Genomic DNA, 17,970 nt, shown 5'->3' on the forward strand with positions numbered 1-17,970 from the left:
ATCTATCTTGTACAATGATGTAATACAAACACTTGGAATAGTGCCTGTAACACAGTAAGCACTCAATAAATATCTACTGAATGGAAAAACAAAAAAATAAATAAATAAGATAAAATTTCCCCCTCCACATAAGCACAATATGCTTAGAAAACAGTACTATTCAATAGGTTGACATTGTACTATCAGCTGGGTTTTTATGTTCAAAGCTCCAGGGATCAGTTTCATGTGGGGCTTTCCATTTACATTTTGACTTGAGCAAAGACAAATGTTGTTGGTGGAAATTAGGCTCTTCCACAGGATTGCAAGGAAAGCAATCCAAGGATCTATGCACTAGAGATTGTGGTGTGGCAAAGTTTATTTGTGATGCAGGTTCTATTCTTGTGTTTCCAATGTCCGATCTCCCACCATCCCACCATGGAAAAAAACCAACCATGTCTTTAGCAGGGCCGAAGCAAAAGCCAGAGGAGCAAAGGTCAGAGGAGGTCATAATCATCGATATGAAAGATGAGGGGGGTCTAAACCATAAGATCTGCAATCTGCTAGGGGAGGAAAGGTTACCCTGATGGGGGGGGGGTGAATAGGTTGACATTGTACATATTAAGTAATATGTTTCTAAACCTGCTTAAAGTAAGTATTAAACCTTAAAAATGTGAGTTCCTCAAAGGCAGACACCATGTCTTATTCCATTTTGTATTCCAGCACCTGGTACTTGCTTGGTACTTGCTAAGTGCTCAGCAAACATTTAAAAATTCAATATTAAAAACTAAATGAATGCCAAACACTGACAGAGATATTTCAAGTCATTTATTTCTCCTAGGCTTTGCCTAATAGAAGGTAGTGACAGGTACGTGCTAGCCAATGCACTTGGTCCTCAGACAGATCAGACTTGGGTGCAAAAATCCAGAAGTCCTGAGGCTTCCCAGCCTTTGACAACGAGGGGACTCAAAAAGGATATTTTTAATTCAATATATGACATTGGTATGAATGAAAAGAAGGGTACAGACTTCCACTTTAGTGAATCAAAAGTATTTTTCTATAATTGTTCTATATAGGATTTTATTTCACAGCTAATTTTATACATGAACCATTTCATTCACTTGTACATTCACTTATTTATTCAACCTATATTAATAGGGGCCTATCTGTTGCTATTATTCTGCAAATATTTGTTTAATCTGATCAAGAGACAGTTAAGTGTTCAAAAGGTCCCCATTCGATGGAAAAAGACCCGAGCAACTAAAGATGTGAAATCATCATTTTGTAGAGAAAGACGGAAAATGTAGACATAAGATCTCCATGGTTCAGAATTAACTAGTCCAGTGTATTTCAAAATGTGATCTGCATTGGGTAAAATCACTTAAAGGGAGACTATTAACTATAGAGATGTCTGGGACCCACTGCACACATACTAAGTCAGAATAACTTCCTGAGCAAGTTCTGGTGATTTGACTGTACTCAAGTTTGAGAACTATTAACCAAACAAGATGTCTTGTTAATAGGACCTACATGCAATTGCTGAATATAATATGGCTTTCCTCACATCTCTACAAAAGTAAGATGTTACTTGGCTGGTTTTAAGACATTTAGAAATAGTGCAAATATGGCTCAAAATTGCCAGTTCCCCAGATCAAAATTTCACTTAATAAATGTAATCATCCTCTTTTTTACCTAACCCCAAATAATACCCTGCATTTAAAAAAGAAAATAAAGTAAACCTATCCTTAAGAAACTCACAATTTAAAAGCAAACTATTACAAAATATTTGTTATTGAACCTTGGTATATCACATTTAAATCCTTCTCCATTTGAAAAACAATAAACAATTGTCAACTGGGAGGGGGAGCTCTGGACCATGCAAACTTGGACTAACTATTTTTCTACCCTGGTTCCCACAGTGCTGCCATTCAGCTGGGCCCCATTGACCTTTTCCTTGCCTCATCCCCAAACTGACTCCTCTTCTTCCCAGGGGACTTTTACTCACTTTCTGAATTTTCCTAATCTGGTCAGAGAGTGTATCTAACAGGCGAGTTTTCAGGAAGTCCATCACCTTGACAACTCGGCCATCAATGTAGCAACTGGAATAAAAATAAAATAAGAATCAGATAAAATCTTGAGCAGAAGACTACATACACTTCTCTAGTCAAAGGTGTCTAATTGCCTGAGGAAACCAACTAAGGTTCATTTGTATTCTTATATCCTAAAAAGTTTAATCCTGGGTACTTTTCAAATAAATAATATACTTTTTCTTCTTTTTAAATTTTATTAAATTCATTGGGGTGTCATTGGTTAATAAAAATTGATAGGTACTGAGTGTACAATTCCATAATACAACATCTGTATATTGCATTGTGTATTTACCACCCAAAGTCTAGTCTCCTTTCATCTCCATTTGGGAGCTAATATTGTGATTTTTTTCAACCTTTATCACATGAAACTTCATTATTTACTCTACAGAAATAAACAGGAATCCATAAAACAATGGAGAATGGAGAAATGGAGAAAATGGTAATGGATAAAAGGTTACATTCCCTCCCTCCCCATCTTTTCCCAGGAATGTAATTTAACACTCATTCCATATCATCCTTACCCATACCTTAAAGTAATAAAAGTATATGAGAGATTTGAAAGAATAATCAAACATTTTTTTATAAGTTTCCACACTTATAAATAAGAAAACAAACACCAACCACAATAATGTGATTTATTGTAGTGAGTGAGTCTTCAAGGTTTCATCTCCAGTTCACCTTCCTGGGCAAAATATTTTGTGGTCAACCTTCTCTTACCATCTTCAAAGTAAATGAATAATGAATGAATGATCAAACAAACAAATAAGTGAGTCAGATAGATTAAAGTCCAGGAGCCCTCTTCTAAAATAGTGAGAAGGCACTCATGGGTATGTCCAGGTTTTGTTAGGTAGCTTCAGTGAAACATCAAGTTGTGCTGATACTACACTGTGAACATTTGATTCCAACAGTTGCATCCCGCTTTGTGAATATGCTTTTTGTGATTTCTTATTCAAAGTCAAAGCTGAGACTGGCCCAGGATTAAGTGACTTTATTATCTCAAACCTCTGCACCCCTATCTTTGAAAAATTCCAAATTAAATCCATGCTTATGACTCTCGGGTGCCTTTTCCAACCCACTCGGGTCTTATTGGCTGATGGCTACTGTTAGATTATTTCACTTTTAATAAGACATCAACCTATCAGTACACATTATTGAACTATGTAAAAATTCTTTTTTAATTATAAATTCCCATACCAATGTACAATGTAGTAGAATGGTTAATTCTTTTTTAATTATAAAGCATGTGCTCTGGTTGAAGTGAAGGTGGGAGATGAACTCCACCCATTCAGCCCCCCTCACTACCTCAGACATTTCCACAGAATCCAACATTGGCATGTTGGAAAGAGTATGGGTTTGGGAGCCAGAGTTTTACAATTTCAGATTCCAAATCAGGTATTTCCTATCTAAGGGATATTGCACAAGACAGTTGGTCTCTATCAGCCTTAGTTTTCTTATTCTTGAAAGAGAGGTAACATATCTACTTATCAGTATTAACTAAACATTAAGTACATAAACTTCTTAGTATTAACTAAATATTAAATACATAAACACAGTAAGAATTCAACAACACTTAGGTTTGTATGTTTTTCAAATTTCTCTAATTTTCAGCTCACAAAGATGGGGTCATAAACAATATGGGACTGATTAAATTAGTGTGAGTATAAAATTCTAAAAATAGAAGTATATCACAGGGTACATGTTTTTGAAAATTTTTTGTGGTTACTTATTTTAGGGAATAGAAGCAAAACAATGACATGACCTTTCACCTCATTCCTGGTACAGATGCTAGACTCAGGTACAATAAACATTTATTATGTGCAACACAGAGTGCTAGGCATGTCCATTACCTCCTATTAGTACTTCACTATTAGCACCTCTGATTTTTTTAAAAAGTTGTGATTCGACAGCATATAACATTTGCAACAGCATGGATGGAACTGGGGAGCATTATGCTAAGTGAAATAAGCCAGTCAGAGAAAGATAAATATCACATGATCTCACTCATTTATGGAATATAATGAGCAACATATACTGATGAACAAAAAAGATCCCAAGACAGAGAAACATCTATCAGACCATCAAACCTCAGAGGGAAGATGGAGAGATCAACCAAAGGACTTGTATACATGCATATAGGCCTAACCAATGGACACAGACAACAAGGGGGTGAGGGCATGAGTCGGGGGAGAATAATGGGTGAATAAGGACATATATGTAATAACTTAATAAAGAAATTAAAAATAATTCATGCAATGTTAACCTAATACATACTGAAGAACATGACTAGTTGTAGCTATTTTACATGATGACTAGGCATATGATAAAAATGCACTGTAATAAATGTTCTTTTATGTTTTAATCAAATATATTTCAGTTTCCTCTTTCCTCTTTCCTCTTTGTTAGCTCCAGTATCTATTTTCAACATCAAAGTTTATAAATGTTGCTGGCAACACGTACAGTTAAATACTGATTGAGATAAAAGTTACCAGATGTACTTTTTCAACGTACACCCTCCTATCCCACACAACCCATGGTCCAGGGTTGAGGGGCTCCTCACTCTTCCCCTCCTTCCTTTTGTTTCTTTTCTCAAGTACACAGAACTTGGAGTTAGAAAACCTTAGTTCAATCCCCACTTTGCAACCTACTACTTATATGATTATTGTGTTTCCCCTTCTTTAAAATTGATTTAACAAGAAACTATAGTATTTTTACAGGGCTACTGTATCGATCAAATTAGAAATCAAAATGCTGGGCACAGAATCTAGAAGATAAAAGGAACTCCATATGCAAATCTAGCTTCCAAGTTACTTAAAAGCCCAAGGTGGCAGTAAGCTAGACTGTAACACCATGGAATGGGATGAGCAGGGGAGCATCAGTCTGGGGAAGGAGAGCATGTTCATTCACTGTAGGATTTGGAATGGGGGAAGTATGGAGCAGCAAGAACAGACAATCCTAGTAGGTGAAAGGCAGAGGGAGGGGTGGAGAGGGTTGTGATTATCTTGTAAACTATGGAGCTTGAAAAGACTTTTATGGTCATGAGGTATAAAGCAGGTTAGCTTCTACATCATCCCTTGAAAAGTGATTATGTAAGACAGGGAATCCACTTTCATATACTATGAGTACCATTCCACCATACTACAGCTTGGACCCATGAAAGGCTCTTTTAACGAGGATCTAAAATTTGATTCCTGTTATTGTTCACTCAATAGCTATTTTCTTAGACCCAAGAAATAGTCCAATTCCTCCTTCATTTAACATGTAGGGGGGAATTCCCATAAAAACCTTGACTTAAGCTATTTAGAGCCTATTGTTGCCCCCACATTTAACCTAACAAGCTGGATTCAATCATTTTCAGTTGGTCTCAGGCTTTGCTGGGGCTGTGAATTATATTGGAGCAGGGGAGACTTGCAAGCAGGAAATGAGTGTGACAAGGTTATCTTATCTCAGTAGTGCAAGTACGAAGGGATCTGGGTCTAAGTAAGGGAGTCCATGGAAAGATGTAAAAGTGAAAGCCTGTAAAGAAAGAACTAATAAAATAAAACTTCTGTGGAGTGTAAGAAAAAGAGGAAGGGAGCCAGTGATGACCACAAACTTATGGGAGATAATATTTTGGAGTATACTGTTGCCAAGGACATGCAGGCCAGTAGACTAGGTGTTATGTTTGTCAAATGAGATGAACAATTTTGTCTGAAATATTAAGGATGCAGAGAATATCAAAGAGGGAATATACAACAAGTAGTAGGAGAAATAAAGAGGAGGTACTGAGAAGTTATGACAGGTGATGATAACTTGGGTGTCCTTTTCAGTTTGTAAGTAATAAATGGAGCCATGGATGTAGATGAGCTCTTCAAGAGAACAAAATAAGTCAACAGAGATGTAAGTCATCCTCTAAAATGCTCCTCAAAAATGACCCTGGGCATTGCCTCTACCTTTGACCTTGCTAAGAATCCCTTCTGTCCCAACCAGACCAACATGGTATCTTTTTAATAACCTCAGTCTGAATCAAATACACATTTGGATGTCAGAGGAAGCCCCATAGTATCCTGAGAAGTTTCAGCAACTTTTATTTGCAACCTTAAACCCACATTTATGTTGTACTGTGGAAATAGGAACTTTGGTCCCCCAGAATTTAATATCACTTTTAAGTGGGGATAATTTAACTATATGTATGAACCTAATAAATACCTAAGCCCCTTTTTGGGGGGAACCCTTGAACATTTAGCTTGTTGTACTTAACCCCTCAGAAACTGCTAAAAAAGCATTCAAAGTCAATAAACATTGGTTATTTAAAAATATCTGCCTGTTACAGAGCTTTTGGTTCTCTGATAGTGGCTGCCTGTAGTAATGGGCCCAAGATATCATTTATATTTGGATATGAAGGAGGTGGGATAGCCTGTGGTATCAATTTGGTAAGAGTTAATTATTAAAAATGATGACGATGGTGATTTCTCAATAAGACTAGGTAAAAGTAGAACTGAATTCCTACTGACTGTCAAGTGCTGGGGGCAACTGTCTCTGTTTTCTCTACTTTTCTCATTATGATGATAAATATAAATCTTAGCTACCAATCAGTCTCTCTATAAGAGTTAATTTAGTAATAGCTACAAAGGTGTCAGAAGACTAAATAAATCAGAGAGGAAAGGAAGAATAGAGGGGAGGGAAGAAGGGAGAGAGAAAGGAAATCCATGAAAGGTACTTTGACATCTTCTGCATAAATCCTAGAAAAATGGTTGGTTCTAGAAATACTAAGACTGATACTTTTAGGCAAGTCATATCCCTCCTCCAAGCCATCTTGAAATTTCAGCATCTCTTAGGTTCCCTCCATAGTGACTGAGTTGTTCTACTCAAGTTGAAGCCAAGAGAGACTGTACGGGAACAACCTCTCTGTGAAGTATTCCAAATGAAATGAGGTTGAAACTTTTCTGTGTGGACAAATAGTCTGTCTCACTCAATACCAGCAACCCCCCCGCCCCCTTCTTCTGCTGGCCTGTAGATTAGCAGTTCACATCAAGCACACATCTAGGGAGGTAGCAAAGATGTCAGAATATACAAAGTAAATGGAACCACTTACCAATCTCTTGCCCTCAGTTTTAAATTTTATTTCCAGTTTAAATACCTTTCATCTTATTTAAAGTTTGCCCTGTATTTGTTTATTGCGAAAAGAAATAAGGTTCATTATAGACAAATTTGAAAATACACACAAGCAGCATTAAAATATAATAATGAAAAATCACTGATAACCCAACACCTAGAGAGATCCATTGTTAATACTTTGCTGTATAGCCTTCCATAGTTTTTCATAGTAAACATAAACCTTCCCATAATTAGTTATTTTAAAAAACTTATTCCAGATGCTATTCTATGGGCATATAAAGTTAAAACTGTCCCCGACTAGGCTCCCAAGCTCATCTCATTGGGATACTGACAGAAACATTAGAGACTCCGGGCATCAAATCTCTTACTCTTCCTCTAATTCCATTCTGTTCATTTAGGGAGCCTCTACCAGAGGCAGGTCTCATCTCCTTTCTGTCTCTACTAGCCAGGTTTTACCCCTGGTTCCCCTCCCCCCTTTCTCCAGGACCCTAGATTCAGTCTTCAGCATTGTACTACAATTAGCCCCTTATATCCATTAGCCTCTTAAAAAATTTAATGAGCAGAGTTCCTTGGCTCCAGTAGCAGCTGGTTTTGTTTACCTGGCTCTTTACTTTAAAAGGAAAAACCTTTGCCCCTTACTATCTGACCCCTTCTTTTATTTCAGGTAATTGCATTAGTGCTGGCTTCTCAATGCTCAGGAATTTCCGGACCTATTTTGCCGCCTGCTGCTTTTAGGGAGGAGGGGCAGTCTACTCCGAATTCTAACACCCAGCCTGCTGACTGGGCAGGTAATTCCATAAGACTGGGGCCTTCCCCACTGAAGTGGGAAAAGCTTGGATAATCATTAGAACAACCCTGTTGACCTATAAAACCTATTCTGACACTTGAAGCCGAACACTGGAGAGGCTAAGCTGAATCTCTCTGAAGCTTTATAAGATGTATTTGCCCCTCCTCCAAAGGCCCTCACTCTGGTTTCCCGCTGAGTACATTCTTCACACTTGCCCTTAGGTTTTCTTTCTGAGGCTCCATTATTCTTGATCCTCTTTGCAATGGGTCAACCCTCCTCTCTTGCATTCAGAACTACTTTGGGCAAATAAAGCTTATATAAAATGAACACTGTTACAAAAAAAAAAAAAAGATCATATAGAATATAGATGTTTCTTTGACTTTCTTAAACCAGTTCCTGTAAAATCCACCCAGCTGATTAAAGGGTTGTGGTTCAAGAACTTCTAAGAGTTGGTACTCTGAAAAATGTTATCATTGAAAAATGGTGCAAGGTCAGTGTTGTGGGCAATCTCACAGGCACATAATGGGTGCTCAAAAAATACATTAAATAAGGCCCTGGCCAGGTAGCTAGCTCAGTTGGTTAGAGCACTGTCCTGATACACCATTGCTGTGGGCTCAATCTTCAGTCAGGACACATACAAGAATCAACCAATGAATGCATAAATAAGTGGAACACCAACTGATGTTTCTCTCTCAAATCAGTAAGTTAAAAAAAAAAAAAAAAAAAAAAAAAAAAAAAAAAAAAAAAAAAAAAAAAAAAAAGCCAAAACCGGGTCACAGGTTTGATTCTGGTCAAGAGCATGTACCTTGTTTGTGGGCACATCCCCAGGGGAAGGTGAGCAGGAGGCAGCTGATCGGTGTTTCTCTCTCATCCATGTTTCTAACTCTCTATCCCTCTCCCTTCCTCTCTGTAAACAATCAATAAAATATATTAAAACACACACACACACATTTAATGAAATCATGACTGCTTGTATAATCCAACCCACAATGAACCAAAGGGTTGGTCTTGAAGCTTAAGGGCTGTTCTAAAGGTCACATTTTCTTGATCTTTTCTCTCTCCTAATGCCTTGTGTATGTGGAGAAACACTGTCTTTTGGCAGAGGCTAAAACAGCTGGCCCTTCCTTGATCCTTGCAGTGCTGAGAAGAGCTCTGCGGGAAGCACAGAAGGACAGAGGTGGAAAAGCCATCTGCAGCTCCAGCCACCAGAGTGGGCTCTGAGGGGAGAGGGAGTACCTCAGAATAGTACCAGGTGATGGTACCTAAAGTGGGGGCAGGAATGGGTCCATGTGTTTTGAGGCTGGAACTTAAATAAATTGTGGGACCCTCTTTAAGAAAAAGTAATCAAAAGTACAAAACACAAAATTAGGTACAAAAGTAAATATTTATTTAGAATGATAAAATAAATCACAGCAAACTCCCAGAAACTTAGAGAATCAAGTTCCTCCAAAGCCCCTGCCACCCGCACACACACTCAAACTTTTTTTTAAATATATGTTTTATTGATTTCAGAAAGGAACGGAGAGAGAGAGAAAGAGAATCATTAATGATCAAACATTAATTGGTTGCCTCTTGCATGCCCTCACATTCACCTCACACACACCTTTTTGTTTCTGAGAGCTCTTCTGGCAGTTTACCAGAAATGCTTACAGAACACTGCTTCCTGATATAACCAGCCCCTAACCCCTTACCACCTACCTAGAGTATCCAGGTTCCAAAATAAGGCAAATGTCCAAAAATTAAATCTACACCTGTTAGTAATCTCAAAGGATATTTTCTGGTTCTATTATGATTCTCAGAAAAGGGCCAAAATATGAGTAAATACAGTCATCCTCCACATAATGACATTTTGGTCAATGAAATGCATATTTTGGTAGTCACATAATATTACTAACAGAGCTGAAAAATTCATATCATTTAATGACATTGTAGCAAGTTGTAAAGTTATAGCACATTATGGCACTCACCTGTTTGTGGTGATGCTGAAATAAGCAAACCTATTGCTCTACCAGTCTTCTAAAAGTATAGCTCATTATGTACAGTACATAATACTTAATGATAATAAATGACTATGTTACTGATCTATGCATTTGCTATTCTACGTATTTTATTATAGATTATATCTTTCTACTTATTAAAAAAAAAGTTTTCTGTAAAACAGTATGCTATGTTACTCTGGCAGTAGTTTCTCACATCTCATGTTTACTAAGTCTCTCTTTCTTTTTTAAAAATTTGTTTTGAGAGAGAGGAAGAGAGTAGGAGCGAAAGACAGACAGACAGACATTGATGTTGTTCCACTCATTTATGCATTAATTGGTTGCTTCTTGTATGTGCCCTGACTGGGAATCAAACCTGCAACCTTGGCATATGGAGACATCTTTTCAACTAACTGAACTGGCCAGGGCTTTTACTGAGTCTCTTAACTGCATCATCTCTCTTGCGCTTGATTTAATCTTGTGGGGTTTTTTGTACAGTACCCATGCTGTGTGGACCTGGAGCAATAGGATGTACCATATAACTTAGGTGTGTAATGGGCTATGACATCTAGGTTTGTGTAAGTGCGCTGTGATGTTCACATAATTATGAAATCGCCTAATGACACATTTCTCAGAGCATATCCCTGTTAAGTAGTGCATGATAGTACTTCATATCCTTGTCCCCTATAGGCAAAGTGTTGTTTTCCCCTTGACTTCTTTCAAGGTTTTCTATTTTTCTTTTGTTTTCTGCAATAAGATATTTCTAGGCATAGTTTTCATAGTATTTATCCTACTTGGTACTATGAGCTTCCTGGGTCTATGGTTTTTTGTTTTTGTTTTTGTTTTGTTGTTTTTTTGTCTGTTATTAATTTTGGAAACTTTTCAGCCATCATTACTTCAATACTTGAATTACTTCAAGCCATTATTGCTTCATTGTTCTTCTGCTCTGTTCTCTCTTTCTTCTCCTTCACAACTTTGTTGTTGTTACTGTTAAGCCTCACTTGAGGAGAATTTTCCACTGATTTTTAGAGAGAGTATAGGGGAAGGGGAAACACAGAGAGAAACATCTATGTGAGAGAGACACATCGATAGGTTGCCTTTCACGCCCCCCTCCAAGGACCAGGGATGGAGCCTGCAACCGAGGTACTTGCCGCTGACCAGAATCGAAACTGGATCCTCAGTCTGCAGGCCAAAGTTCTACCCACTGAGCCAAACCAGCTAGGGCATATCACACACTTTTAAAATGTCCCAATGGTTCATGGATGTTCTATTCTGCTTTTTTTCATTCTTCATTTCAGTTTGAAAAATTTCTATTGTCCTATTCTCAAGCTCACTGATTCCCTGGATGTGGCCAGTTCTCCTGATGAGCTTATTAAAGACATTCTCATTTCTGTGACAGTGTTTTTTATTTCTAATACTTACTTTTGATTATTTTGTAGCATTTCCATCTCTCTTCTTACATTATCCATCTATTCTTATATATCATGTATTTTCTGTCAGATCCCTTAACATGAGTTATTTTTAAACCCCTGTCTAATAATTCCAACATCTGTGTCATATCTGACTATAGTTCTGATGCTTGGTTTGTTTGTTAAGACTATGTTTTTCCTTGCTTTTTAGTATACCTTGTAATTTTTTGTTGAAAGCCAACATGCTGAATTGGATAATAGAAACTGAGATAAACAGTCTTTACTGTGAGGATTTGGGCTGAGATGGGTTATGTTGTATGTTTGTAGCAGTTACATGTACCAGAGGCTTCAAATCCCTCTAATGTACTTGTTTTTGAGTTATCTTTTGACTTTAGGCTTCCCTAATTACTCCTCCTCAGGGAGAGACTGTGTTTTTCAGCTCTTTCAGCTCTAACTCAGTTATTATATTAGCACCCTGTTGGTATGAGGTTGGGTATAGAAGAAGGAAAGTGTTCCTTAACGTTATGACTCAATCTGTCTCTTCCTGGGCCTGTATCCCTGGGCTATAAATGTCACTCCCTCCTCCCAGTGGTATAGCTATTTCCCCTTAGGTGAGACAGGAAGGCTAGAGAGATTTCAATGAGAAAAATGCCTTCCCCCAAAGGGATAAGGCTCTGGTTATAACTTTTTCCTTGGAGAGTTGGTCTTTGTTATAGAGAATGCTCTGGTTTTATATTTCACAATGATAATGCTTACTCTCCCCTGGTCAGAGCTACTAGGGGATTTTTCTTGGATTCCACAAAAGTAGGGGCTAAGGGGCTAAGTCTGAAGCCTCCAGGAGTTCTTACTCTCAAGCTAGTTCACACTAAGTCCCTAGGATTCATCAGAATTACCACTTATGTGTTCCTACCAGTTTATGGCTTCAGTATTTTCTGTTTGAAGTAAGCAAAGTTTGGTAGTGACTCTAGATTCACCTGTCTTTCCATATTTCAGAGTGTTGGTATGCCCTGCAATCATAATTCTCTGATACATCCAAGAAAAGTTGTTCATTTTCAACCTTTTTATTTTGTTCTTATTGAATGAATAAGAGTAACAACTTCTAAGCTTTTTACATGTTGGGGCTAAAATCAGAAGTCCACTAAAAGAAATCTTATCATGCATGCCAGCATTGTTCTTATGCATTAAGGGTTGTACTGAGAAATAGCCTTATCTCCACTGTATATTGTCAATTAATGTATTAATGTGATCTATTAATAATGTCTGCAGGGTAATGAGAATAAGAAATGAAGGCACATCTGTCACTGTCACATATTTGTAATTTTTGATCAAGATGATTTTTAAGGCCCTCTCCAAATCTAAGGCTGAAGGTCTCCTCTTTGACACATAGTCAAATGATGTCATTAGGTGTCCCCTCAACACATATGAGAATCTTATATTTCAGTTGGTATTAATGAAATTGCATTTTCATATGATATTGTCCAATAAACACACACAGGAATATATACTAAGAGTAAAGCAAAACAAAATGATTTGCCCAAGGGTTTTGTGTAAGTTTCTTATTTGAGTTTAATTTTCTATACCATCATTTATATATGAGATTGAGAAATTACTCTGTTTTACACTTCTTCAGGCCCTATGTCATGCCTTTTCCCTAATGCAGATTTTGCATCCATGTATTTGAAAGAGTAGGATAAGCAAAAACTTTTCATATGTGTGTGTAAAACAGCATCCATGTCGGCATATAGATTTTCTTGAAGACCTACCAAAAAATTTATCTCAAGGCTTATTATCAGGAAAATGATGTTTCTCAGAAAAATCAGTTTTGTTTTTTACTTGTGGACACTAGATTTGTTTTCAACTTTGCTTTTGCTAGTTAGAAACAAAATCAAATGTGTAGCCCATTTCTAACAAGAGAATAAAATAAACTGATAAACACTTTAGAGTATTAATCTTTCACACTACTTTAATGTTCTTCTAAGTCTATTTTCTATTTACTCTTTTTTCCTCATTTATTTTGATCATTTTGCTATTGGACAGAAAAGTGGCCAAAAGGAAGGTTCAGAGAAACTGTGAAAAGAAAAAAGACATTCAATAATTCACAAACTATATATTTTTGCCTTCTATATGTAGGATGTGCAAAAAAATAAATATACACATTTGAATAATTATAAAGACAGTGTTTATTAAAATAATTTCATTTTCAAAATTGAGCTATCCACTGTTAAAGTGTGTATATATTATTTGGGGAATACCATGTACACAAAGCAAAGCAAGGTCCTATTAGTCTTATTTCCTACTTTATTTCCATTTCTCCAAAATCAATCTTTTATCTTATTAAACATTTGGGAAAGCTTCAGGAAATCATGTCCTTTTATCAAGTTTAAAAATTCTCTTTTCTTTTGTCAGCTCAAATGTTTTATTTGATACAATATAATTTGAGGTTAAATCATGAATCTATTAACCTTTAGTCTGTCATTAATGGATTCCCCTTCTAAAAATTTTTAGACATTTTTATATTTTCCTGGGTCCAAAATTGGTCCTTCTAACTGGCATTAAGAGTTGGTAAGGACTGAATTAATATAATCAGAGCTACCTGATATTTCCAGAATATATTTCCTCAAAGATCACAGAAGTATCACAGATAAATTTAAAAGTTCTTTCTGAATGAAAACAGAGCAATTTTGCTTTCATCTTTCACTAAGGACATTTAGTCAGTGTGTGTGTGTGTGTGTGTGTGTGTGTGTGTGTGTGTGTGTGTGTGTAGTGTTTCATGTGAGGGGGGAGGTAAAGAAGTGGAGGGAGCCTTTGGGTTATGGGGAGATTGTTAGGCCTGCACTAAGGTAAAGGCCTATTGCCTTGCCCAGGTTCTGCAAAGGTTTAGGCCTGAGTGGATGGGGGTAGGGGTGGGAAAGGGAGGCTCTGTGGTCTCTGTTGAGCCTTCTTAACTCTGATATTGTACTATGAAAATAACCATAGACAATCTATATATATATAAATATGCTAATATGCTAAGTGTATGACTATCTGAATGATTGCTATGATGCACACTGACCACCAGGGGGCAGACGCTCAGCACAGGAGCTGCCATGACACACATTGGTGGGCACCATGGACCTGGTGCCGACAAAACAACACTCAGCTTCCCCCAAGTGGGACACAGGTCCCGCCACCACCCTGGAGTGATCCCCCACCAAATCACAGCCAACACTAACAAGATTCATGGCACAAAATGCAGCCCACAGCCCAGCCCAGCTTGGAAATGGTCAATGTGGGCTCCTGGTAATGATGTCATGTAGCAATGCCCAGCTTTCTCTCCCTAGTGACCAGCCTCCTAGGAGTTTCATCAGCCCAAGAACACAGGTGGAAAAATTTTACACATTAACCAAATGTCTGTGAAGCGTCTTCCCGTACCTCATCTCATTTAATCCTCAAAGAAGTCCTAGAGTAGGTAGATAGAAGACTTGGTAGAATTCTATTTTCTTTTCATTAGCCAGAAAATGGAGATTTAGAAGGCTTAGAAACTTGACCCAATGGAAAAGAAGAAATGGTGGAACCTGAAAATGATTTCAGGTTTTCTCACTACGCAGACTATAGTCAAACACTGCTATAGTTAAATATTTTACCCTTTGTTCTCCCTGCATGATCTATAATAATAATCTGCTTCATGTTTATATTTACTGCTCTGTTGCTGACAATTACCTGAAAGAGAAGTTGGGGTGCTTCATTGGGCTGGAAAACGTTTAGCTAAATCAGAAAGCAGGTCTAATTAAGCAAGTTTATTCTCTCTCTCTCTCTCTCTCTCTCTCTCTCTCTCTATATATATATATATATATATAATATATATATATATATATATATATATATATATATATATATATAAATATAAAATAAGTTGGCATGTGCATGCACGATACATATAACGCTCTTGCTGGCACCAATCACATGCATGTGTTTTGATCTGTCATTGTTGATTGTGAATATGATTGACACTTCTATTATAGAGAAAGGGGGAACAGCAATATTAAAATATTCCTTCTAATTAATTTCCTTCCAATGTGCACAAATTCATGCAATGGGCTACTAGTATATTGCTAAGCACAGTTATGTTCCAACAAATCTTTACTATGGACACTAAAATTTGCATTTCATAGAATTTTCACATTATAAAGTACCATTCTTTTTACTTTTTTCAACCATTTACAAACACAGATAACATTCTGTAAGGTTTTCTGGACACACAAATACACATGATGAGCTGGATTTGGCCTGTGGGCCATAGATTGCTAGTAACTGCCACACTAAACAATCAAAATTCTCTACAGATAGAAAAAAAAAAGCTGTGCTCAGAATTAAGCATCATCTGCAAGATTTCCCACAGTTGATATACAACCACCACTGGTAGGGTTAATATATCTATCTCTGGTATTTACCTATAAAGATTTCACACCTTAGCATACAAAGCACCATTAGAAAGTACATTATATGTAGGTTCTCTGACCCTGGGTAGAGTCCTTGAATCTGCATTTTTTTAAAAATATTTTCATTGATTTCAGAGAATATGGAGAGGGAGAGGGAATGGGAGAGAGAGAGAGAAACATCAATGATGAAAGAGAATCATTGCATGCACCACTCTGGGGATGGAGCCCGAAACCCAGGCATGTGCCCTGACTGGGAATTGAACTGTGACCTTCAGGTTCATAGGTTAACACTCAACCACTGAACCACACCAGCTGGGCCCTTGAATCTACATTTTTAATCAGTGTCTCAAGTAATAGATTCGTGAGTAAAGTAGATCCAAACTTTGAGAATCATTGAATTATTACACATTATTAGATCTTTGGCTTACACAAAACAAACTAAAACCCACCAGGTCACTAGTGACAAAAAGCAAGTGCTCAAAATAAGTTCAACAGAAAAGAAGGTGCTAAATGTACATTGATCTTCCAACATTAGTTTCCAACAGTTATATAAACCTCCAGATCCCTCTATTTCACTCTTCCTAGTCTAAATAGCTTCCTTCTCTGTGAACTCCTAATCTACTGTGCACAGAATGATTTATAGAAATATAAAGTCATGAATCCAGAAACAATACAGGGTCATATCACCCACTCTAATCTAAACTGACTTCATGAAAATGGAATTTGGACTTAAGTAAACACACATGACTGAGTGGATGCTAGGAATCCCCCATCCAATCTTAAATATGTAGAAATGCTGCACAGATAAAAGAATATTAGGTAAACTTGAAATGAAGGAAAAGTTCCAAGTAATAGAAATAAATAGGGACTCAAAATCAGAATGGTCAGTGAGTAGAATCAAGAGAACCCGAATTAAGCAAAAACCTCAAGGGTGGGAACTGCAAGCTACAACTTATATTACAAATCTCAGAGGGCTGCTCCATACATGAAAGAGGGCATTTTGTGAAGCACATCTTCGTGTCTTTTGTCTCTAAGATACAATTCCCTGTCTTATTTGCTAGCAGGATTATTTTATATATTCTGGATGTGAACCTTCTATTGCACTTTAGCCTCTTGGCTGCTTTTTTCTGCTTAGTTTCTAGAGGTCTCATCATTTGTGCATGAAGCTGGGGTGTTGGCCAATGACTGGGAAAGTTGCATTCATACTTTAGGATTTCTCCTCTGTGTTTGCTTTTTTCTAGGATTTTACCCTTTATACTAGCAACTTTGGCAACCTCAAATTCAGACTCTGTCACCCTAGTCCAATAAGAATGCTATTTCTGCTTAAACTCTTCCCCTACACTAGGGGTGTCGAACTCAATCAGAGAAGGGGCCAAAATCTAAAATCCAGCCTAAATCGCGGGCCGAATGGTTTACTGAACAGTCATAAACTGTCATTGTGATGGAAACGCAGCGGAGTGCAGTGATGACAGCGCGGTGCGGGCCACATTGCAAGGCCTGGCGGGACGGATTTGGCCCGCGGGCCTTGTGTTTGACATATGTGCCCTACACTATAGTCCTTAGGGGGGGGATCTAGGGATGATGTTAATATGTGATTCACTTCCTAAATTTCCCTTCTTTCAAGGATCTTAGCTCCTCAAGTCACCCTTTGTTGGTTATACCCCAGTGCCTTAGAAAAGTTACTTCATTATTTGATCAGCTTTTAAAGTTGTTTTTGGTAGAAGTGCCAGTCCAATAAAACTTCTCCATCATGCCCTAGCCAATTTGGCTCAGTGGATAGAGTGTTGGCCTGCGGACTGAAGGGTCCCGGAATCGATTCAGGTCAGGTTCACATGCCTGGGTTGCAGGCTGGGTTTCCAGTGGGTGCTATGTAGGAGGCAGCCAATCAGTGATTCTCTCTCATTGATCTTTCTATCTTTCTCTCCCTCTACCTTCCTCTCTGAAATCAATAAAAAACAAAACAAAAAAAACTTCTCCATCATGACCAGACCAGAAACTCTCTACAAACAAGTTTAACAAATAATATCTATATTGAATACACTGCTGCAAAGAATAGACAAAGAAGGAAAACTACTTAAATCATTTTATAATGATAATAGAACAACAATTCTAAAGGCAGTATAGTACAAAAAAACAAAATTATAGAATTATCTCACCTATAAATATGAAAACAAAAATCTTAAAATAAAATGTTAGCAAATATCATCCAGAAATGTATTA

General features: G+C 37.3%; 1 protein-coding gene across 1 annotated transcript in view; it reads right to left on the minus strand.

The window, feature by feature from the left end:
* HPSE2 (heparanase 2 (inactive)) overlaps positions 1-17,970 on the minus strand; it is a 439,765-nt gene that overhangs the window by 131,632 nt on the left and 290,163 nt on the right. Inside the window, exon 7 of the mRNA XM_036438802.2 lies at positions 1,982-2,075. Coding sequence (XP_036294695.1) covers positions 1,982-2,075 — 94 coding nt within the window. The remainder of the gene's footprint in view (positions 1-1,981; positions 2,076-17,970) is intronic.

This window comes from Pipistrellus kuhlii, unplaced genomic scaffold (genome assembly GCF_014108245.1).
Source record: "Pipistrellus kuhlii isolate mPipKuh1 unplaced genomic scaffold, mPipKuh1.p scaffold_m20_p_15, whole genome shotgun sequence".
In the NCBI taxonomy this organism is placed as follows: domain Eukaryota; kingdom Metazoa; phylum Chordata; class Mammalia; order Chiroptera; family Vespertilionidae; genus Pipistrellus; species Pipistrellus kuhlii.